The 25,471-nt window shown below is 45.7% G+C and overlaps 2 protein-coding genes across 2 annotated transcripts; both read right to left on the bottom strand.

Moving 5' to 3' along the window:
* Positions 1–7: 7 nt before the first annotated feature.
* On the bottom strand, positions 8–10,919 carry LOC307232936 (major facilitator superfamily domain-containing protein 10-like). Its single transcript, XM_080004150.1, has 13 exons — positions 10,838–10,919; positions 9,761–9,940; positions 8,212–8,308; positions 6,665–6,768; positions 5,532–5,690; positions 4,497–4,685; positions 3,823–3,922; positions 2,696–2,807; positions 2,002–2,110; positions 1,819–1,909; positions 1,243–1,290; positions 1,020–1,109; positions 8–805 (listed from the first exon to the last, which is right to left on the bottom strand). The coding sequence occupies exons 2-13, from the start codon at positions 9,911–9,913 to the stop codon at positions 702–704; spliced, it is 1,356 nt and encodes a 451-aa protein (XP_079860276.1). The 5' UTR covers positions 9,914–9,940; positions 10,838–10,919; the 3' UTR covers positions 8–701.
* Positions 10,920–11,993: 1,074 nt separating this feature from the next.
* Positions 11,994–24,457, bottom strand: LOC307232678 (zinc finger protein 462-like; the record flags this gene model as incomplete). Its single annotated transcript, XM_080003778.1, has 12 exons — positions 11,994–12,253; positions 12,885–13,899; positions 15,427–15,650; positions 16,350–16,492; positions 17,056–17,323; positions 17,651–17,839; positions 18,199–18,317; positions 18,642–18,922; positions 19,451–21,314; positions 22,782–22,927; positions 23,471–23,994; positions 24,448–24,457. The coding sequence occupies 12 exons, from the start codon at positions 24,455–24,457 to the stop codon at positions 12,147–12,149; spliced, it is 4,890 nt and encodes a 1,629-aa protein (XP_079859904.1). The 3' UTR covers positions 11,994–12,146.
* Between the last annotated feature and the right edge of the window lie 1,014 nt (positions 24,458–25,471).

Below are 25,471 nucleotides of genomic sequence, written 5' to 3' on the forward strand. Positions count from 1 at the left end.
TGCAGTTTGATAAATATGTATTTACAGACACTCATTACCCCAACCAGATTGGAATAAAAAAATAGGTATTCATTCCCAGTGATAAAGAATGCATAGTGGATTTGTGTAAACATAATGTACCTTTATGAGAATAACGTTTTAACGTTTATAACCAATATTTTTGTTGCGTTACAGTGGTAATCCGCAAGATTGTTTACTTTAAAATAGTTTGGGCAAACCCAGATGTCAAACAAATATCAAAACGTTGCCGTTTTGAATGGAACTATGGCACTTGTGCTGTGTAATCCACCCAACGCAGATGATTTTATGGATTACCACTTTAAGAAATTAAAACTTTTTTAAAATACAAAATCTAAAATTTGAAAACCCAAGTGACAGTGATGACAAGTGAAAGACACACGGTGATATGAACGAATCCCAACTGCATTTCCACGGCGATAATGTCGATGAGGAGCAGACTACATAATAAAAAAGTACACAGGTTCATAAGGCGTATAAAAAAAAAACAAGGAGGGAAGGAACATCTGTCCCATTTTTGATCAACGTCAGCACAACATTTCAGCCCTTGCTTCCCCAAGCAGATGTAAACATTACAACTTTAAGAAAAAAAAAAAAAAAAACATTTAAAAAAGATAAAAACTAAAGTGTCTTCTTCCAACAATGCCGGGGTTTTGCAGCTTTCCACGTTTTTGTCCGTTCGCTCACGCCTCCTTTAGCCGGGCGGCGGAGCTGAGCAGCAACAAGGGAACGACGAAAACGCCGGAACTGAGGAGGAAACACGTCTCCGCTCCGGCGATCCAGTAAACTGCGAACGCACAACAACAACAACAACAACAACAACACCGTGAACATTGAGAAATAGAACTCCTTACTTTCTGACACAGAACAATTATAGCAGCAATAGCAACCAAAACACAACGACTTACAAAATAATTTTGCACGGACACACACACACACACACACACACACACACAGACACACAGACACACACACACACACACACACACACACACACACACCAGATGATGCCACGATGGGTCCCAGTGCTCTGGCGAGAGCTCCCAAACTTCGCAAAATTCCCATAACCGTGCCTTTCTGATTTGCTGAACCTGGAGGAGGAGGAGTTCCAAGATTCATAACAAATTCATAACCAGTTATGACAATGATATAAAAAAAATAAATACAAAAAAAATCCTTCCCACTTGACTAAATGTTCACAACATGAATTTATAAGGTGCTCACCGTGATCAGCAACAAGTGTCGACAGACAAGGAACTACAATTGCTGCAGCTGTAAGAAAGAAGAGAAAAAAATGAATTCAATACACAATCAATCCATCTGTGCATTTAAGGATCAATTTGATGTCGCTGGGAAGACGACCCTTTGCTTCACATGGTCCCCTTGGTGTTATGTGTCAGAAAGTCAAAAATAAAAGGATTGATTTTTCATGAGCAGAAAAGAATAAAAAAAAAAAAAAGAAAACCTCTATGTTTTTATTCTGCAAAACAAAAATATAGCGAACCTGACTTGTTCTGTGGTTTGGTAGTGTAATTACGGTATTATGAGTGAAAAGTGCCATAATCAAGAAAAGCTGCGGGCGTTTGCTTCGATAATTCATTTTTATCTATATTGTATCTCAGACTATGTAACATACTGTTATTTATCAACATTTAAAATAAATAAATGAAAAACAACACACACACACACACACACACAAACAAACACATACACACAAAATATATCATATAGAATATTTAATATCCTATCCAACAATCCAAGGTTTTATGTACCCAATCTATTACTTAAAAAGTAACTTACCAAAAGAGTATAACACCAAGCCTAGGTAAAGCATCTTCAAATTCCATGCAAGCCCAATGAGAATGAACGCTGGAATCAGTGCTATGATGGCCTAGACGAGAACAAAAAGAAACTCTAATCAACACTATCGATCAATACTGCATTCAATTATTTTATTGTATTTAAAATAGAAGGTACACGTACCGTCCGGACGGCCTTGATGTGCTGCCCGGGTTGGATCTTACGAGTGTATCCGCCTTGAATCGACGCCATGATGACGCCTATGAAGAAGAACATCTTCCCCTGCTGCATACTGTGAAGAAAACAAAAACAAATATCATATGTAAAAATCATTGATGTTCAAAAAGACAGTTATATCAGGAAGAGGGAAAACGATTAAAGCGCACATGGACCCACCTGATCCTTGCACGGACACTTAAATACACTTAAATAAAGCCTGAATACCTCCAAAAAATACACAGCTTATCCCTACATGCTACATTGCGTTTTCATCTTATATTTATATTTTATTTAAAATGTACTTAGTATATATTTTTCTTTTTCTATTCTGTGTTATTACTTATTTTTATTTTGTATTCATATTGATAAACCCATCATATATTGTACATGTGGTTACATTCTGTACTGTGTCATGATTGCTTAGTGAGCTGCTGTAACCCCTGATTCTTATCTTATTTCAGTAAGCAGGATGTTGTGAAATGTCGACAGGCATCCTTGACCGTCGACTGATGCAAAAACAAACAAAAGAAACAAAATCCCAAAACATCCACGTTTTTTCAGCGGTCTCATCCGAGAGCGACAGTAATTTGTCAGAAGCTTAAAGGTCAGTGTCGATTATCTGAGAAGGAGTCCGGAAGACGGGAGATGAACCTGCCACCTTGTAAACTGGAAGCGCTGGTGAGTGAGGAAGCTGAGCGTGAACTCCAGGCCAGAGAACAGGAAGAGGTAAGTGAAGTAGACCAGGCCCAAAACCTTCAGCTTCTTCATTCCTGCCGGCGGGAACAAAGATAATCTCACTTTTATTTGTCCCACCTGTGGAAAATGTTTTTCTTGTGTGTGCAAAGTAAAAGTACAAACAACAACAACAACAACAACACAGTACACACACACAGTGGTAGCAACAACACAGTACACACACAGTGGTAGGAAATAATAAAACAATACATTTATACGAAGTCCAAATATACTATACTACTATACACCACAATAAAACAAAAAAAAACAAAACATGGTGGAGCGGTGAAGGACGATCAATAAGCAATAAATACTGTGAAAAATTAGCAAGTTAATAGAAGTAAGGAGGAATTAATTATGACGTTATTACATCATTACCGTCATCGCACCTCCCACACTCCCAATCGATACTATGCATTGATTAGATCTGTTGCAGCAGTAATCGATCAAACCAAATTGTGTGTGTGTGTGTGTGTGTGTTATTTTACGTTTATATTCATTTTGATTATTCCACCTGAGGACATTTAGGATCTCTCTCATCTTCCCTGACAGGTAACTGCTAAAAGGTTTACACCATATTAATATATTTATACGGGTGAGGGAATAAGAAGAAAGCATCCTTATTGCGCCCCCTTCCATTAATACTTTGTAATCGCTTTAAATTTTCCAACAATAAAAAAAAGAAAGAAAAAAGGACAAAACAAATCTCTACAAGCGGTCTGTCGGCCCTTGTGAATCATACAGAATTTAAAGATTAACAAAGCATCTGATGTCGCCTATTGACGTGCTGTCGCAGAGGCCAAAGCTGATTGGCTTGACCAGGAAGTGGCTTTGAAGCTAAATGGAACGGGCATAATTGACCCAAAACAAAATCGAATTTCCCCAGAGAGAGCCCCCCGGCGCTCAATTTTGTGGCAGGGAACATATCCCAGAATGCAATTACGTGGCAGTAAAATGTTAAAAGCCAGGGGCAGCCACCACAGCCGATAGGTCGGCGGTGACCAACGGCAAACCGCTCGTGTTCCGGGGATAAAAGTGCGCTTTGCTCACGTTGCTTCGACGGGGGGTCTGAGGTCCTGGTCACGGCTGAGAAATGGAACAAGGCCACTGGGTTCAGGAGGTCGCTGGAGTCCTGCTGCGCCGAGAAATCCTGCAGGAAAAGCGGTCAAAGCCACAATTTTAACCACCGGGTTATTTCATCAATTGTAATTTCTCACTGCTATCCCAGCAGGATGTGCAGCTGAGGGAATAACGGTGTCTGTTTGTCTGTGGGGGTCTGAGTGTATTGTTTACTTTTAGGTTTCTTTTTCTGGTTTATTGCTTATTGTGAAGTATATTTTTAGTTAGTTAGTTAGTTTTAGGATAGTTGCATATAACCTATATGTATGTATAATAATAATAATAATAATAATAATAATAATAATAATAATAATAATAATAATAATAATAATAATAATTATTATTATTATTATTATTATTATGCCTAATTGTATATTATTTATATTATGTATTTTCTCGTATTACTTTCAAACATGAATATAACATCAGTTAAAACAGTTTGAAACCATCATCTGAGAATGGAAGTGTCGACATTATAACCCAGTGACATAAGAGTCAGGGGCCGATTTCCAAACAGGCGCCCAGCTCAACGGCAGGAGGGCAGGTTGTGTAAGTTCCCGTCTCTTGGTTCATCTTGGCGACCCCGTCACCGCAGAGCCCCTCACCTTACAGTCCTTGGCGAGCGTCTCCGGCAGCAGGAACCAGATGAAGAGCAGGTCGGCACCGCTGAAGGCCAGGGCGAGCAGAGCCGGGGTCCGGTGGAGCACGTCGCCTCCACTGGCATTGGCGGCGAAATAGGCCCCCATCAGGGGTCCCACGGTAAACCCCAGGGAGAAGGCAATGCCGATCATGGCCTGGAAAACGTTCGCAAATGTTGACGAATCAAAGAGAGTGTGACGCACATGCGGATAGACAGAAGGATTTATCCATCGCCGCGGAGGGAAAACGGGCCGGTCGCCAGCATGAAAGACAGAGTAAACACACACAGGGAGGATCAGTGTGACTCCAGGACATAAATACTGCTCAATAACAATCCACACAATAAAATATCCAATATAATACAATAACATATACACAAAATGCTTAGGAAATACTAAGGACTAAAATCCAAAGTGTATAAAAAGCAAACCGGTTAAGTTGTTTTACATACTAAAATATTCATGTCAGACTAAGAATTAATGTTGTATGTTTGGTATTGTAAGTGGTATGAAAGTATGAAATGTAATGTTATGTAAAGACAGAATTCAGGTACAAAGGTGATAAACAAGGGCCATCTGACATGCTCACCTTTGAAAAACAATTAAAAAAGTAAAGAAATAAGAATTGGTCTTAATATATTGCATTTTCTTTTCGTAATAAAATCTATTTACAGCTCAAGACATTCACCCTCATTTCACCAGAGGGGCCAGTAGAGGGCATACATCTGTACCTCAACCAAAATGCACTTTCTTCAAGGGAACCCGTCAGGTTTAGGGCTGTCGGCCTTTGGACTTGTTTACTGGTCAAAGTCGAATACGAGGAAAGACAAGATGTTTCAAAAAGAAAGTCAACCGCGTGTTATCTTGATTTTGTGGCGACTATCTTGTAATCCCTCGCCTGTCCTTGCTGGTTGGGCTTGCTGAACTGTTTTTTTATTTTTATTTTTTATTTATTTTTTAAACATACTAACATGTCTGTGCAGGGGTGCCAGCATCACTCACCATGCCACGGTTCCTGGCTTTCGGGCACGGCAGGTCAGCCACCATGGCGGTGCAGAGGCTGACATTGCCCTTGGAGACGCCCCCGATGACCCGGAACAGGAGGAACATGGTGAAGCTGCGGGAGGCGGCCCACACCGCGTAGGAGGAAATCAGCCCCAACTGGAAGAAGGAAAATTAATTGGAACAGTCTATGAAGTTCAGGAAACGGCATGACTTTACTGTAATGCAGCCTTTCAAGACAACATAAAACTCCCATATAACACAACATGAGGATAAACAAAATCTAACACGATATCTTGTCTCATATATGGCACATCTCTACTTAAAGCAGCACTATGTAACTTGGGTTTGGCGCTGCTACAGTTCCTGGTTGCAATTGCACTTTTACACCACTGTCGTAAAACTCGGTCCGGTGTCCGAAATTTTATTTTATTTTTTTACCGGACAAATTTAAACCTTATCGATGACTTTTTTCGATAACAGTCTATGTTACAAACGCAAACATAATGTCCACTGAGGTTACAGAGCCCGGACGACGGCGCTTCAGCGAGCACTCAGTCCGCGGCTGCCCCGGAGCTGGGGATAGAGGGGCCACGGGGACGGGCCCCCTGCTTCCGGTGCAGGTACCAGATGTGCTCGGCCTGGCAGATCGGCTCGCACGCAGGGTGGCGCAAAGAAAGTGGAGACCGACACGCGCCTTCGGGGAGGCGGAGCGGCTGCGTTTTGTATGAGCATCATTACCGGACATTTTGACAGGCAGGTTTATAATTCAGCGGGTTTTTTTTGGTATCAATTTTAACAGCCAAAAAAATAAACGGGTATTACCGGAGCCAAACATCATCAAGGAATTGACATAGTGCCGTAAAGCACACTTTTCCCACTGTTTTGTACCCGAACACGCCCGGTGGGTGGGGTGGAAAGAGGTTCTCCATATTACAGGTCAGTGTACCATCAAAGTTATCCTGAAGCTGTTGTTTTAAGGCAAGTTACCTAGTGTTGCTTTAACAGAAACGTATTATTCGTTATTTGCTTTCATCACCATCACGAGCACATAACACCGAGTGCATTTCGCTGTTGCCGTGGCGATGCAGAAAGTCATTCCATCGCGGCCGACCCTCACGCTCAACACTCACTGTGGTGAGAATGAGCAGTGGCCGTCTGCCGTGCCGGTCGGACGCCGCCCCGGTCAAAGGGGACGACAGGAACTGCAGCAGAGAGAAGAGCGATCCGATCAGACCTGAAGAGGAGATTGACGACAGTGCAGAAATCAAAATGGAGGGGTTGACACGGTTCCTCGTTCCAGGCAATTCTTACAGTTCCATCTGCGATTAAAGTTGCAATCCGTAAGATTATTTTGTATTGATGATCCCATATCCCATAGTTATGTAGCTGGCACTTCATAGGAAACAGCTATTCATTCTATTTACTGTGCACAGACCTACCAATATCTAGAGTACCACGGCAGAGTAACAGGAAGTCTCTGTGGAGTTTGAGTTACTGCAGCTAAATGACTCCATCAGTTATTCACACCGTAGCTGACTCTTAATGAGGATAATCACATCGTATGCGGGATACTGCGGCTAAATATATACAGTATACAACTATATAGACTATATACAGTATACAACTATATACACTATACACAGTATACACATTCAGATCATTAGGATATACCCTTTGAAATGCATCATTTCGTAAAGCTACTCAACATGTTAACCAACTAGAGATGCACCGATGGCAATTTTCTTGGCCGGCTCAGATTCCGACGTCTGACCTGTCGATTCAGATTTTCATTCATTTGTATGTTCATAATTAAACATTGACCATTAAATATCTTTGACGTTGTCGTCCCATGATTTTGATTTTACAACCGCGATTGGAGAAATCAAGTTTTCTTAGCATTCGGTCTCACTGGGTATATCCACTGTATGTCATTGACAAATATATCGTGTGATCTTATCAGGCTCACGTGACAGGACGGCTGCACAAGGACTAGACTGTAATCTGCAGTTACCACAACAGTGAGATTGCTGATTCTGACGCTCTGTGTTTATTATTGTTCATTATTCACTATGAAACAATAATAACACGAAATGGTCACTGAGTTGCAGTAAGATAGAAAATGGAACTGTCACCAAGTTGCAGTATAATTCAATTCAGTTCAGTTCCAGTTCAAGAGATTATTTGTCACATACAGATACATACGGTCAAATTCAACCTGTAACTCTCACTGAGTTTTAGTAGAACACAACATGGAAATGTCCAGTTCAAACTTCAAATTAAAGTCTCTTATACTTGTTAGTGCAAATATACCTTTCTATCATATTAATATGGTACTTGCCGGTTGGCAGGTCTGTGTATGTACCGATGAGACCCAGTTTCCCTGGTGCCCTCTTTGGGATGAGAAAGTGACCGGTTCATTGAAGAACGAGCAACAGCACCATTTAGTAAACGTGTCAGAATGACAAACTCCCCGCTTCTTTGACCCCGAGCTACGCCATCTATAACTCCAAAAGTCGAGCTGTTCTGACGTTTAACTGATATGACACAGATTACAGATGAGTCCACATCTATATCAGCGCCTGGCTGTTCCTTTATTCATCACCACAGCGCTGATATGGTATTTCGCGCTGGATGAACGTGGAACCTAATCTAGTGCAATCTGAAATATCGCACCGACCTCCGAACAGGACACTGTTGTACTTTCTGTCCATCGGAATTCCGACGGCTTCTCGGAACCAGTCGACAACGCTCTGCAGGGACTGGTACACGCCGTCCTGTCCGGCGAGGAGAAAACACACACACACACACACACACACACACACACACACACACACACACACACACACACACACACGGATGAGGGCAGAATCTAAACGCATCGGTGATTATTTGAATAATTGGTCAGAAGATTTATGGAACCATCAAGTGGGCCATGTCGACCCACTTGATTGTTGTTGATTGTTGTTGTTATATTCTGTGGCTGTGGGTCAAAGTGTGAGGCCAGGTGTGTCATGGTATCGCTGGATGGATCACTTTTGTAGCGAAAAACTAATAATAATAATAATAATAATACCTAAACTACATAATAATAACTACACAATAATAATATATATAATAATAATACCTAAATATGCTATGCTCTATTTATTTGCACTTGCATTAGGTCCAGGAATGTATATCAAAAAGCAAAGTAAAATGATGAATATACAACGAGTGTAAAATCTATATGTAATTTTTGCTTATTTGAGTAAAATATATTTGGCGGGTGTCCGGGCACTTAACAGTTGGTAACTTTATGTGTGGTTCCTGGCAAGAAAAAGTTCAAACAATGTCATCCCAAAAAGATGAATCTGTCCTAAATATAACCCTTGGCACGCAGCATGAACCTGAAGGCCCTTGAAAGCCCTTGAAGGCCCTTGAAAGCCCTTGAAGGCCCTTGAAGGCCCTTGAAGGCCCTTGACATGAGTTGGCATGAAGAATCCCAGGCAGCTGACCTAGTCACCACATTTACTTTAGTTTTGGTATTTCCCACACAAAGCCTCCTTGTAAGAGTCAGGCGCTTCAAATTCTGGACAAGCTTCCCAACTCGAAACAACTTTGAAAGCGACGACATCTGTTCAAATTTTAAGAATAAATTAAACATATTCACTGCAGAACTTAGTGAGGCTCGCAGCAACCGTAAACCACTGACATAAAGATATGGGAACTACTCATATGTCACTTGCAAGGATAGGTTACATATTATTATATATTATTACACATGTTTTCATATTGTTTATTATAGGATAATGTGTTTTGTTTTTAGATAGTTATTAAGTTACATTTTTTATAATTATTTTAAAATAGTTTTTACAGATTTATTAAGTTATATTTTTTATAATTATTTTAAAATTATACTTCTTTTAAAATTAAGCTATACAAAATGATACATCAATTATATAACATAAAATATTTTGTATTATACCATAGACCTTTTTCTCTTTGCAATAGTAAGGGACGCTTTCTTAAGATGAACCGTTTGAGATTGAGAACCGAAATTCAGGATTGCTGCACAAATACACATTCCAAAAGTAGAGTAACTTCTCATGGGGGGGGTTACGTCAGCTAAATAAAAACACTGCCATGTTGTTTGTACTCAGTAACCGAGCGCAAGTCGAAGTAATCCGACCCGCCTGGCTGTCTTCCCAACACCGTGGCCCGGAGGCCTGGTCAGAACGGAGTCCCACCTCCGTCCGCCCGTAGTGGTCCAGGATGGAGGGAAGCAGAGGGAGGATGAGGGTGAAGCCCAGCAGGTCCAGCAGGAGACTCACAAACACTATCTTGATGACCCCCGAGGAGAAGGCGCCCTGGGCCTCCTGAGACCCCTTTTCACCTGACATGGCTCCCGACTGATGCTGCCGGCCCGTCTAAAAAGAATAAAAACAAATGTGAATGAAGGCACATCGCAAGATTATGGCTGATTTTGGACTGGATCCACAAACTTATGGGGATTGAATGACATAACACGGATCACTGCGTTTCTTTTTTTTTTTTTACAGTATTAATAAGATAGATAGATGACAGACAGACAGACAGATAGATACATATAGATAAAGTGATAGATAGACAGACAGAGAGACAGACAGACAGATAGATAGATAGATAGACAGACAGACACATAGTGATAGATAGATAGATAGATAGATAGATAGATAGATAGATAGATAGATAGATAGACAGACAGACAGATACATAGATAGAGTGACAGACAGACAGATACGTAGATAGATAGATACATAGATAGATACAGACAGACAGATACATAGATAGAGTGACTGACTGACTGACTGACAGACAGACAGACAGACCACTGATAACATAACAAACATCACACTTTCAACCCTGCGCTCCAGCTTCCACGCCTCCACCATAAAGCACTAAGTTCTCACTCGGGGAAGCAGAGAAAATCAAGGAAGAAGGAAACGTTTCCAGTAAACGATGCACTTCTGAGCCAGTGTTTAACACGGCGACTCAAGGGCCTTGCTCCAGCGCAGTGAGAGCGTTTTCATTAAGATACGACGATTTACTCCAAACCTAAGAGAGATAAACGATGAAGCTACGACACAACAGAAACACATCCAGCATCGTAAAATGAATCGAACGAATGACACCACGTTGAACTTTAAGGCACGAAGCGCATCGCTGAGGGGGGGGGGGGCGCAGGAAACTTCTTAGGGGGGCGCCGGACCGCAGGTTGAGACACCACGTCGCTCAAAAAAGCAGAAGGTGAGAGCGGACGCGTTCGCCGTGTCGCGCTTACTCACTTGGCGCTCAGTCGGGGGAGGGATCCGGGATCCGTGTTGGGAACGCGGAGACGAACTACTTCGCGGGTCCCGCGCTCATCCCGCCGCCCCGACCAGGAAGCCGCGTCCGGGAAGTTATAATGAGGGTGACGTCACGATGACGTCGAAGGTGACGGAGGTAAGCGCCGTGGCGGCGGCGGCGGCGGCGTGTGTCGGCGGTTCTCAAACACTCAAGTGGTCCGTCTACCTCCGACTTCACTGGCATTGGTAGGGAAAACAAAACAAAGATAAATGATGTAGCGTATGCGCGTCGTGTGTGTGTTTAAACACATTTATTAGCACGTTTTTTGAGCGTCCTTGTACCCCCCGCAGGACCCCCCTTTGAAACGCCTCTGTATGGTAAACACCGCCGTACAGTGTGGCAGTGCTCACAGCTTCAAACTTAGGCTAAAGAACAAACACCCACTCACAAAACCACTCCAGTGAAAGTGGAAGTACCATATTAATATATCTACTCCTAAAAGTACTAACGTGTAAAAACACTGGTATAACAGACTATTGCGGCTGTCAGTCTGCGGGGTCCATACGTTGCGGATCACAATTCAATACCACTCTTCTCATTCACACATTCTACACGTTAAGGCTTTTGTAATAAAAGCCAAAAATCAAGACTCCAAGACAATGAGGCTGAAAGGGGATGAAATACTTCCAACAATGGACAAGGGAGGCGTTCCAGAGATCCCTGTCAAACCTCCCCTCCTCCGGACACTGTCGCATATTAACAGAGGAACCAAACATTGACAGAAATCCTGATGCCAGAAATGTATGAGCTAAAAAAATAAATAATAATAATTAAAAGATATATTATTTAATGTATTGGAGTAAAACCCTCTTTACTTGACAGACATACTTAGTTTTCACTGCTGCTGGAAAGTTGTGTTTTCCTCTCTCCTGTGAATCCTATTTATTTTCCAGTAAACCGACGAGACTTGATGTCAAAACATTCATGTCAGACACAAAAAAACAAAACAAAGACAAAATAAAAACCTGAATTCATGTAAAAAAGTAAAGCACAAATTATACAACCTCTTCCATTTAAGACAACGGGCAATTTATTCAACGGAAACATTTTCAAACAGTTTATTAGAAATAAAATCATATAGAAGTATATCCCATCCTGTGAATGAACGGGAGAATATTGTAAAAACATCGGGAGGACCTTGTCCATCCAACGATCATAAAACAACATAATACAAGATGCATTATTTTATTTGCTCCCTCCCTATTTTGAGTCGCGCTGGAGCCATCAGACACGACAGAGCCAGACGAGCTACAATCCGTGTCGCTTGATGTGGCGCTCCAGTTGAAGGCCGTCGGTGAAGCTTCGACCGCAGAGCGCGCACGCCAGCGCTCGGTCGTCCGTGGAAGTGGACGCTCCTGACACAGGACACAGGGACAGAAAAGACGCATTCAGTTGGATTGAATTCCACTTTTAAAGCCCTTTTGTCACAGCACTTTCTTTTGGAAGACTTTGTGCAGATGCTTCCTTTAAAAATGATATTGAATTGATCCGTAAGTAATTGGAGTAAAACTTTTTATATTTTGTGCTTATTTTTCCAGGTCCCATTTCCCCCCCCACAATAATTTTTATTTTTTATTTTCGCCAACCACATAGAATTTTTTAAATCTTTAAATAACTCTAAACGTTGAACATCTGATTTTTAATACAATGAAATGCCTCGGTTTTAGCCAAATAGATTTAATTGGACGCATTTAGGTTTATTTTATGTTTCCCAGGACAAAAATAATTTGAATGACTTATCAATGTAGCACCAACACTAGTAATGAATGCACTGCTCCTATGCACATGTTTTTAGGTTTTTATTTTTATTCTTCATGAAAGACGCAACATGTATCCGTTAGATTCCTTTTCAGATGCTGGAAGACATTTATATAATTTAAAGGGAGAATGAGGATGGAATTGGTATTAACCTTCTCCTTCCAATCTGTGTAAGACGGACAAACCCCCCCCCCCCCCCCCATATCCCTTAAAAATTTTGATCCTTACCCTCGGATGGAGGTGTCTTTCCAGCTTCTTCTCCACCTTCTGCTGCTCCGGCCCGCGCGTCCGAGCTTTCCCCCTCAAGGTTCCCTTTCTGGTTCCCCTGCTGGTGTTCTGCGCCGTCCTCCAGGGGGCGGTTCAAATCCACCTCCGTCCGCCACGCTTGGCTTTGCCCTTTTCCATTGAGAAACTCGTTCTCTAGCACGGGCATCTCCCTGTACCCGTCCCTGGGCTTGTCGTTGTTTTTCCGCACGTCCGCTCGCCCTTCCTCGCAGCTCGCAGGCAAGTCCCCCCCGCTCCCCTCCGACTCCTTGCACCAGTTGCTCTTCGCCAACTCGCTGTTCCGCCGTTTTGGGTCTCCCGGTGGCACCGTGTTGACTTTGTGCCGGTCCCTGCTATCTCCATCCAGCTCCAAAATCTCACGTAGAATGTCGTCCTCCATCCTGCCCTCGTGGTTTTGGGCGCTCAGCCCCGAGGCGTTCTCAAAATCCGTGCCCAGAGACGCCCGGTCGGATTCTGAGGAGGCCGGTTGTGCTTCGATCGTCTCGGAGCGACACGCAGGGACCTCCATGTCTTGCGGCCCCTGCTCGGACTCATCCCCCGGGTCGCCTCCTTCGCCGCCGAGCTTTCCCGTCTCTGCCTTTTCACCCGGATCATTTGGAGAAAAAAAGAGACGCTGGGAGTCTTCAACCAGCTCTTGGTGCTGAACACCCACGTCGGCGACCCGTGCGACGCCGTCGAGACTCTCTTCGCACGGCTCCTCTTTGATCCGCACCGGCATCTCGCACCGCTCCCCCTCCCCGGAGCTCTCCTCGCAGGTCGGCTCGGCCTCATTATCCAACTTTATTTCCCGCACGGCGCTCCCGAGGTCAGTTTCCATGTCCTCGTCCTCGTTGTTTCCTTCCCCCGTGTTGGAACTACCATCGTCGTCGTCGTCTTCGTCTTCCTTGGGCCTTCGACTGACCCCCGCCTCCATCTGATCGAGGTTGACCTGGCCCACCAGCTCATGGTTCCTCACGACCTTCACAAGAGAATAAAAGAAAAGAGAATTCAAGCTTGACAAGGCTTCGATAAACACCAACGGCTTCTCACCAATTCATTTTTTAAATCTTTAAGAGGCCAGAAACCCTCATTTCCAAATATTTTTTTAGCCTAGTCAACAGTCATCCAATTTGCCACTCACATTAACCAACAAGACAACTATTAAAATGAAAAATAAAAAAACATTTTATTTTCGTTAGGGATGTTATTAATTAACCATGTAATCGTTACGCTCACGCAGCCCCCTGCCAGGCGAGCTCCTTTTTTGTTTATAATAGAGAAAAGTAGTCACTCCGCTGTTTGGTATCATCGTGTGCACCACACTGAGCATGGACCAGAGAAAGCAAAGCAGAGAGTTGTCTGAGGAGATCAGAAAGAAAATGATAGACAAGCATGTTAAAGGTAAAGGCTATCATCTCCAAGCAGCTTGACCATCTCCAAGCCAGACTGGAATTTGCTAAAATGCATATTGACAAGCCACAATGCTTCTGGGAGAATGTCTTTGGACAGATGAGTCAAAACTGGAGCTTTATGTTCACAGACAAAAAATGAAGCTTTCAAAGAAAAGAACACCACACCTACTATGAAACATAGCGGAGGCTCGGTTATGTTATGGGTGTTGGTGCCTTGAATCTGTGCAGGGCACAATGAAATCTCAACACAATCAAAGCATTCTCACAGTCGCATTTTTGTCCATGCCATTTTCATTTGTTTTATTAGGTAAAATATTCTTTTGAATCAAAAATCAAAAAGCAAAGTCTGATTTCTATTAAATATGGAATGAACAATGTTGGAGGCCAATGACTTTTGAGTCTCAAGTTATTTCAGAGAAAATTGTAGGTTCTTCTTTTTTCGTCCAAGTTTACCAACATTGTCGAAGGGTACCAACAAATCTGTCCAGGCCATTGAATAAAATTCATCCCTTTAGTAATCATTGATCTTTTTTCATGGGTTCTTTGCTTTACTCTATGACATACCAAAGGCATGCAGGTATGCACGAGAAAATTACTTTTAATTTCATCACTTTTCAGGAGGAATGAAGCATTGTTTCAATGAACTGGAAGGGTACCAACAAATTTGTCCACATCTGTATATTACTTAGAGTAATGGGATCGTTTCCGTAACATAATTCTGTGCACCTTCGAGTAAAAATGTGATTACTCTATGTTAAACGAATACTGACGTCGAAGTCGAGTACTCATCTCCATCCCTTATGTCGTCAACAAGTCTGAATATTGCCATTATCGTTCATTCATTCTAAATACCACATTTTAATCTTGTCTGATAACGGTTAATGAGGGTCGGCTATTTGTCTGAATTTTTTTTTCTTCCAAATCAGCATCCCTAATTTTAATACCAATGAATTCTTGACCTCTCATAACCAATACTTGTATCTACTGTGTTTCCAACTGTCTCTCCTGTCCATGAGCTTGATCATTGCTGGTCTCCACTTCCGCTGTGTTAACAAAGCGTCCCTGTGGCCGCATGGTGCGTTCCAGGTCCTCACCTGATGCTTATCACACAGGTGCGCCTCAAGTTCGCTCAGCCCTCCACAGTCGAAGTAGCACAGGCGGCACTTGTAAGGCTTGATGCCGTCATGCTTCACGGTGTGGCGCCGCAGGTTCTCTGCGCTGGCGCTGCTGAAGGTGCACTTGTGGCAGCGGAAGACGAGGCCCTGCAGGTAGCGAGACAGCTTGGGCCGACGCACCTCGATGGGGACCACTCGCTCCTCTGGCGAAGAGAAAACAAATTTAAAAAAAAAACAAAAAACCTCAAAAGGAATCAGACAGAGCCGTAGCGTCGGTGACGCAGATTTTACAACACCACGGCCGCATGCGAAATTAACTGTCGTTGGGGCAAGAATTTGAGTTGATTTGAGTTGAATGAACTCGTCGAAACTGAACCGGTTTGAGGCTATGAAGAGCTTTGGTCGCAGGGATTGATTGGCGATCAACAGGTCTGGCGGGTGAGGCGCATTTTTTCCGAAACAGTCAGGAACTGGACTGACCTGCCCCATTTACGATCTTGAAATCTCAGCAGCGACCAAGGAAACAGCGGACTGGCTGGCATTGCGCTACAACATCTGCAAGCCCACACTGATATATCAAGGCCAATTAACACAAAGAGTGGATAAAAATATTATTCACTGCGCCTTTAATAATCAAATAATTAAAATAAGTCCTACAATCCAATAGTCCAGCGGAATCATTATTTCTGAGGGCCAGTTGTTCGGGATTAGTGGCGTCGCATAAAAACGCACTTCAGATAAAATTGGGATGTTGTGAATTTCATCCTCGCCCTCCCTGCGAGTGTGTGACTTTCAGCTGTTTGGCACAGGAGCCTTCTGGCATTGCCAAGGAATGTAATTCAGGATTTAAATTTGGACACGCATGCCAAAAGCCACGCGTTCCTGTTCGCATGTGAAGATACCGCGGTGCAGGACGATGTGGTCGATCATGTTGTTCTTGTTCTTGGTCATGTACAGGCACAGCGGGCAGCGCAGGTTCTTGGCGTGCGTCGGCTGCGACTGGAAGTTCGAGTGACCGGACTCTTCGTGCAGCATCATGGTTTTCCTGGTGGCGGCACGGGGGTGGACAAGACAAACCAATCAACACTTTGTTAACAAACAGACGAGGCGCGGGCGGATCGCGGTCAGCGCACATTTTGACTGTGTGTTAATGTGGCACTGGAGACACGAGCAGCGGTGAGTTGCACCGTCCCAACGATAGACGCATCGGCTAGTGTACAAATATCTTATGGATATGGATTAATTCAGATATTGATGAGATGGCTTACGCTGTGATTCAATATCTTCAATTGTTATTTCATACATATTGAGAATTACTACCAACTTAAGTACACCATCTGACGTGCATTACAATAACGTCATTTCAATTCATTTGGGACTGTGGCGGTTATTTCATTTGCTTGCATAGCTTCCAAACAAATATTGAATTTTAATTTTTAAATGGAAACTGAAACAACAAATGAGTCGTGTCGGTGTATAAATAATTTTTGCCTAGCCCTAGTCAACTAAAATGTCACAATCCTGACAACCTGACCTATAACTGCGCCTGTGTTGGATTGAGTTTGTGCGTCCAGAATCCAATAAAGTTATGGTACGATGAGAAATCACCTCGCCCCAGAGAAGAAGTTGCAATCTTTGCAGCGGAGCAGCTTCCTGCCGTGGCGGTTGGTGTAATGTCTCCGCACGCTGGAGATGTGTTCGGAAGTGAAGTCGCAGAGCTCGCAGGTGAGAAGCTTGTCGTCCGGCGGCCATGCCGCCCGGGGAGGCAGCGGCGGCGGAGCGGGCGCCGGGGCCGTCGCCGGCGCGTCGGCCCGCGCCATCGAGCTGTAGTGGCTCAGCTGCCGCTGCACGTCCGCCGGCTCAAGGTACGCCGTGTCTGTCACAGGCACGACGGCTCGTTATAAACCAAAGAGGACTTCCTCTTCGGGAGAACAACACATTTAATCTGCCTTCCTAACCGTCTCTATGTTTCCCACTTTACTTTTTACTTTCTCTTAGATTGTCAGCCGACAGCCAACTTTATATTAGCCCCGTCAGTGTGCCTGGCGGGACTCACACGCACACAGGACATGATTAAAGTGGCGGATCCAGGTCTCTACAATGCTGAGCTGTTTATTTCTGAAGTTTAACGGCAGGATGTGACGTTCCGAGATAGACGCGCACAGAACAGAACAAGCAGAAGACTATATTCAATATAAAGTACTTGCTTTGGATGACGTCAGCTTCGTCGGGTACGGACGAGCAGCTGTTCTCCTGGAGGTCGGGCGGCGTGGGGGGGCCCTTCTCGGCGCTCGCCGAGCTGCCGTCGTCCCGGTCGGCGGCCCCGGGAGAGCCAGCGTTGACGGCGGCTGCGGGGCGGGGGTTTGCGTTAGCACTTCCGAATGAATAAACACTGAACCCGGGTTCAGACACAAAACAGGAGATCCAAATCAGATGCCACCACCTCGTGTAACATAGATTTTTTGTTCAGGTATTCTTGGACGTCCCTCTGCAGGTGAATATGAAGGTTCTTAGGCAAAAGAACATCACTAATTCTGACAAAAAGAAATAAGTGTGTATGTATAAATAAAATTTGATTCAATGTTAAGGCTAAAATTGATGACCACATCAATCAAATATAAGAGTTTGATGGTCTATTATTTCAACTGCACACACTGAGTAGATAATGATTATTAGTGAATGGCAAAGCATTAGTGAATGGAAATTTTTCCACACAGACAACACACAATTTTAAAAAGACATTTTGCTCACCTCTATGCTTTTTGATTAAGTGACACCTCAGAAGGCCCAGAAAGTTGGAGCGATAAGAGCAGAGGCTACAACGGAAAGCCTTCTGAGTCCCAGGGCGATAGCTGATGAAGTCGCTTAAACTGTCAGGACAAAGAACTTCAAATCAACTTAAATCAGGCTTAAATGACCTACTGAAAATGGAAACCCCCCCCCCCCCCAAAAAAAATAAAAATAAAAATAATAGAGACACCATTTCTTTGGAACTGTTTTATGTGAATTGTATTTGATTGTGTTAGACCGAAAGAGTTCTGTCTCATTTTTTTGCAATGCACAACATTTGGTACACCGAAAGGTTGACATAAGAGATATCTGATATATGAGATCCTGCCCAACACCCTAACCCTAATGCCCGACAAGGCTTTTTTTTATTTTTTTTATTTGAATGGAAGTTCTATTTCACTTACTTGTCTTTGGACGGGGGGGTGGACCCCATCTCCCGCTGCAGCAGCACGGTCACGAGGGCGTGGCCGCGCTCGTGTACGCGCAGGCCCATGAGGGAGGTGAACGCGCGCCCGCACTGCTTGCAGGTGAAGCCGGCGGTCTCCGGGGGCTCGGGCTCCACCTCGTCGTCGTCGTCGTCTTCGTCTTCACCTTCTTCTTCTTCTGGCGACTCCTCCGCTTCCCCATTCCACCGAGCCGAGTCCCGCACCAACTGCCGCTCCGGCGGTTTGGCTTCACTGTGCGGCTGGAGGTGAAAATTCTCAGTTAAGAGTCTGAATCGGATTGGCTAACGTTTCCCTACCGGCTGCTGTACGTGGGTTGGTTTCCAGCCACGGCAGACACAACACGCTAAACAACTCTTAAATGACGTCCTGGTGTGTATTAGAAACTTCACGGCTCCCCGTTATGTGCCGACAGGACTCCTACGCACACAGGCTACAGATAAAGTTGTTGTTACAGAAGTATTATCAGATGTTAAAGAGCTTGGCTGTTCGGTTAGGGTTATTATTTTACTTTCCATTTATAGACTTATTATAAACTCATTTATGCAGCAAATTTCACATCACACGTTTTGTTTCTGGCAAATTTTCGCCAACTAAACATTTAAGCCTCCCCGACTGCCGTCATTCCCTCGGCGTCGGGATAGTTGACGTTCGACTGTGTCACAAAACCAGAAAGCCGATAACTTGCTTTGGATCGTTTCGGTTCCACCAGGCAGAGGCAAGCGGCTGCAGTTTACCTCGGAAGCTGGGTAACTCAGCGGGGGACTTACTTTGACGGGCGCCGCCTCTGGCGATCGCCGAACGGCACCGCACGCCTTCAACTTCTCGGCGACCGCCTTCTTCTTGCTCACCTCTCGGTGGTAGTCCAGGTGGCAACACAGCTCCACCACGCTCTTGAGCTTAACACTGCAGTGGCCGCACTTGAAGCCGGCCTTCAGCCCCTTCTGGGCGCTGCCCAGGCTCCCGGTGAAGTCCAGTTTGAACTCCGCCCTGTGGACGCCGGTGTAATGGACGCTTAAAAGCTCGGGGGAGCTCAAGGGTAAGTTGCATATCTTGCACAGACCCGGCTGACGTTTTTCGGGCTCCCCCTCGGTCAGCTTGGAGGGCCCTTTTACCTTGTGCTGATGCAATGACGACTGGCGCGAGCCGCAGGGGGCGTCAAAGTGTTGGAGGAGAGCTGCAACGCCGTGCCTCTTCTTGTAGTGAGACACAATGTACCTCCTGGTCTCAGAGGAGTACGAGCAGAGTCTGCACTTGTAGTCGCGCTCCTGGCTGTCTTCTGCAGCCGTGCCGGACAGAGGCGCCCCCGGAGGCTTTTCCGGAGGCGGAGACGCGGGGCCGCCCGGCGTTGCCGGTTTCGCCTGGCCCCTCACCTTGTGCACCAGAGCGTAGTGAGCGTTGAAGGCTTCCCACCCGTGCCTCCGTTTGTAATGCCTCGCGAGGTATCTCTTCTCTAAGGTGAAATAACCGCAAAGGGAGCACTTGAATTCGCGATTGTTGTACTTGGCCGAGCTGTTTTTGAAGGCACTCTGCGACAGTGAGCCCTGAGTGATGTGGTACTTGGACAGCAGCTGTTTTTTAATGGCGTCGGGGGGTTTCGCCGCCGGCAGCTTGCGCAGCCCGTTGTGCTCCTGCTGGTCGTGGACTTTCAATTTCGACAAGGAGCCGCGTATGACAGGGCAGATTTTACACATGTACCCTCCAAATTTGACCTCGCCCAGCGCGTCTTTGTGCTGCAGACGCTTGTCCTTCGTTCTAACTTGCGCTTCCGACCTGTGAAGTTTTCCCACCGAGACCTTCAGTGTGGAATGCATCATTTGGCAGTGAGTCAGCATCCCGTGTTCCTTAGTGTTAACGTACCTGCAGCGCGGACACGTGTAGAGGAGCACGGGCGTGGTGGCGTCGCCCTTGGATGTGACAGCCGCGTCGCGATCCAACGATTTACCGAGGAATTTGCCGAAATGCCTGATCCCGTAGTGAATTTTGAGCCCGTGGAGGGTGTTGAAGTTGATGGAGCAGAAATGGCACCTGAACAACTGCAACGAGACGGTCGCTTGCTGGGGCGTCGGCTCGAGCTCCAGCGGCTCCTGGTAGCTGTCGAAGGTTTCGGACGCGTCGCCTCGCCCGTCGCTTTCTTCCGAGTGCCTGCTCTCGCTCAGACACCGACTACCGACGACGTCCAACACCGAGCCGTCTTCCTTCACGGACCAGGGATGAACGGTGAGGTAGTGGCTCATGAGGCGCTGCAGCGAGCCGCCGCTGAAGGAGCAGGCCTGGCAAGGATACTTCCCGGCTTGGTCCTTTCCGGACCCCTGAGACGGAGAAGCCGTCGGACGGTCGTCGGCGTTCACGGTGGAATCCGCTTCAAGTTCGCTTCTCTCTTTCTTTTTCTTCTTTTTCTTCTTCAAGGCCGCGACCACGGGACCCGCGTGCATTTGGTCGATGATGTGCGCGAGGCTTATTTGATTGCCCGGGTGGTTCTGTTTACAATGCAGGTGGAGCCTCGCCGCCTTTCTGTGCATAAACACGCAGTACGGGCAGTGGTAGCCTGCCTGGAGATCGCCTTTGTCGAACGCCTTTTTTAAAACCTCCGCCGCGGTTTTAATGATCTTGTGTTTTGTACGCAAATGCCTCCTGAAAAGATACACTTGCGAGGTCGCGTACGCACATTTGTGGCACTTAAAAGCCGGGATTTTCGAATCGATTTGTGTCGCCGGTGGAGGAACTGGGTTTTCGGGAGGGAGCGCTTCTACCGTTTCAATCGGGCTCTCCGGCGTTGGCGTGGGTGAGGCTGGTTGATTCTCTGTTTTCAGCTGCACCTTCCTTGTTTGCTTGTGAGCTAGAGAAGAATATGCCTCGATTAACTGAGCGGGATCCTTCGCGACGAGCTTGGGATGCGTTTTCTTTTGATGGGACAAAACGCTAGGCAAGGCGGTGTGACTGAAGTTGCACAGCTGGCAGAACAGCGTTTGCTCACTTAGTGCATCCAGTCGAGGCAGAGGAAGACCAGATTGCGATTTTCTCATCTCCGCGCGAATCTGTACAGTGTATTTGAAAATATCGACGGCCTTCATTTTATCCTTCGGGTGCCTTCGGCTCTGGTGACGCAATACGCCGGTTATAGAGTTCCCCGCAAAGTTGCATATTTCGCAGAAGAAGTGATTTTCCGGAGGATCAATGGGCACCGGGTCCTTTGCCGCTTTTTCTTTTTTGTCTTGGACGGTCTCTTCAGCTGCAGATTGTTCGCAATTGTCCGAGTGAGAATTTGCTGAGGAATCCCTTCTCCGCTCCTCGGCGTGCCTGATGATACCTTCCTTTGACGCACGCCGACGAGCATGCTTTATGATTTGATGACTTAAAACCCCGTTCAAGGTTGGATTACAATAGTTGCAATACTGGCAGAAAAATTGGTCTTTTCTTGGCGAGGAGACGGAAGCTTTTTGAGCACTGGTGGATAATTTGTCATTAATTGCGCCTGACGAATTGGAGGAACTGTTGGGAGATTTGACTTCCGTGGAAAGCACGTTGAGCTTTTGCAGAGAAACCTCAGGGCCGCCCTTTCCACTGGAACTCCCGGTGGTCTGTGACAAATTCGGGGGGGTGGTCAATGTTGAAATGTTCTTTGATTTCTTTGTAGAATTCAAGACACTTTCTTCCAAGGGGGACCGAGATTTGTCTATCGGTGTATCCGTTTTGACACTCTTTGATGTCTTTTCAGGCGACACCGGGGATTTCCCGTCAGGCACAACAGATGCCACTTGTCTGATTTGATCAATGGTCATTCCTAAGCCGGGATGGTGTTTTTGGTAGTGGACCTGCATCGCAACAACAGACTTGTGGCAAAATGTGCAGGAATTACATTTGTAAACATCAGCGTTCGGTCCTTTCGATGCGGGACTTTGGTGTATTGACAGAGTTTCAGTTTCCTTTTTAGAAGCGGCGTTCATTTTCGCGGAAAGCTGCGGCGGTTTGCGACGCCCACTGTTTGCAGAATATTTGCAGTACATGAGAGAATTGCTCACTTTGTATGGTGGATGCTCTTTGCGGTAATGCTTTTTCAAGACTTCGAGCGTAGAAGTCGTAAATGTACAGACAAAGCACTTGAAGAGGAGCTTGTGCGGCGGCTTATCAAACACATCAGGGGCATCCGGGTGCTCATTCTTGTAGTGGTCCTGGAGAGTGTCGGCGGCACAAAACTCCACTGGGCATTCCAAGCAGCGGAACATGACCTTCCAGTCGCCTGGATCCTTAATGTCAGAGGTGTACCTTATGTAAGGGTGGACACCCTGATAGTGGGCATGGAGCCTCGGGATGTCCGCGGTGCTGAAAGAGCAGCAATTACAACAGAAAGTCTTTGAGCTGTCGGAGCCCTCCCCATTTAACAGATCCTCTGTTCCCTCCGCAGAAACCTTCCTCTCTTCCTCCCTCTCCTCATCGCTGAATTCCAAAATTAATTGAGAACCGTTGTTATGATTTGATGATATTGCCTTGCTTTTCGGTGATTCCGCCTCTTTCTGATTTCCCTTATGTTTTTTTGCAGGGGAGACTGAGCATTCATCCGGGAGCCTTTTCCGATGAGCTGCTGAAAAGGGGACCTCTGGATCAGTGACACGGTCATATTTAACAAACAAGGGGCGGCTCAATTCTTCATCCATCAAGAAAGATTCCCGACTATTTGCGGGGAGATTGTTCTGGGAAGTTGCCGTGCCTTTAAACACACTGTCCTTCTTTGAGGTCGCGTCAGGTTTCCGCAAGACTATAGTTTTTTTGGCCATATTTGTTGGCCGCACCTGGTGAGGTGGATTCAGGGGCGGAGATGTTACATCTGATACAGATGAAGCTTTGAAGTACTGGGTGATCTTGCCAGACGTTTTCTTGTACATTTTCATGCCAGTTGACAGGTTAGTAACCAGTTTTATTTTGGTCTGAGACGAAATGGCTTTCACCTCCACAGCTGGCTCGTTCTGCAGAGGAAGCATTGCTTTCACACTGTTTGGTTTTGCCTCATTTGACTTGCCCGCTGCTACTACACTTGAGTCTTTTCCCTGCGCTTGCAATGCTGGCACAGAACTGTCCCCTGGGTTGTCTCTGGGGCTGTTCGGGTTGACGTCTGATGCCGTGTCAGCGCCCATACGCGTTGAGGTGGCACCTTTCAGCAAAGCATCTACGTCCAGGCCATGTGTCTTGCCCAGATGCTCCCAAAGCACGATCTTGGATTTGAAGATGAGGACACAGTGACTGCACTGGTATGACTGGACAGGAGAATGGGGACGCGTGGTCTTATTGCCGGTCGGGTTGCCAGGCTTCCTCGAGTCTAAAGGGTTGGAGGTGGGACAAAGAGTCACATGTGCAAAATTATATATGAGGTGATTAAACTTCAATTTTTTTTTTGTTGCAATTTCAATTGCAAAAAGTAGTTGTTGCATGAAGTCACACAAGCACGGTACAGCAAAATTGAAAGGGCAAACTAAAAGGACTGCACAGAGCAAAGTAGGAAGCAAAAAATAAAGCAGCCTAAATCAGAAATAAATACATAAAAGAAAAGCAAATAACTATAAGAAAAGGAATACATAGACAAAAGATACAAGCATACAGCCAGCAATGATTATATATATATATATATATATATATATATATATATATATATATATATATATATAGTTTAAGTTTTAGTTAGGTTAAAGGTTGATGACGTCTAAACATGTGTTGAATGGTTTATTATTCTAAAACCAATGTGGGGGGGGGGGGGAAACCATTCAGGTGATACCTTGTTGCATCTTGTTTGTTGCTTAAGGTCCCAATGTTGACACCTGAGAAAACGGATGGAGCGCACGGCAGTTACAAGGGTCATTTCCAAGCGCGCACGGTCGAACGCGACAACAGCGAACCACGCTTTGCTACTTTACAGATCGGGGTGGGGGTGGGGGGGGGGGGGTCGTTATCTGTGGTCGAAGAGCGGCTCGTCCGGGGAGGTCCTCGGGTCGAGGCTAAGACGGGAGGAACGAGGAGTCTCGGGGCGAGCTCCGCCGCGGGCTGCGCCGGCGGAGGGTGGTGCGCCGCACAATAGTGCACTTCGACGGGTGGAGGGCGCCCTGGCCCTTTTACTACACCCCCGCGCGACAAACGACACGGCAGAACAGATCGAGCCGCCCCATCGCAGCGTGTCTACTCACAGGTCGGGGGCCACTAATAGACAGATACCGCGCTCCTAGACAACGTCCCGGGTGCTCGCTCTTAATCGGCCGGACTCCGTGGGCTCCGCCATTTTTTCCCGCGATTACTACTTTCACAACGTGATCCGACACATCCGCTATAAACAAGGTTCCTTCCGGTAGGTTTACGCTGCGTTCCCCCCGAGGTCGGAGCTCGTAAAAACCCGGCCTCCCGCCTGCCGTCGTCGGACAAGCGCAAAGGAACGACCGGAATTCAGACTTGGACGTCAGAATTTGGGGGCACGCCGCTCGGGTCCGGGTTGTGTTTGTTTTGTTTTTTTCGAACCGACGGATTAGCACACGCCTCTAAGGTAGACAAGCATGTGTTGTCGTGTGGTGTGTTGCGTGACAAATAGAGACTGTTTCTTCTTCTTCTTCTTCTCCTTTCTTAAAGACGATCAAAAAAAAAATACACCCCGCATGGGTTTGCCTTCGAATGCTCGTCAGACTTGGGTTCAATACACCTGCGTTTTCGCGTTATTTTAACACGCGTCTCCAATGCGTCCACGGTTGTCACGGACACGCGGAATGGCGCGGTGGACCCGCTCGAGCTCTGGAGCCGGAGAGCGCCACTCGGAC

This window comes from Zeus faber (assembly GCF_960531495.2).
Source record: "Zeus faber genome assembly, chromosome: 7".
Taxonomy (NCBI): domain Eukaryota; kingdom Metazoa; phylum Chordata; class Actinopteri; order Zeiformes; family Zeidae; genus Zeus; species Zeus faber.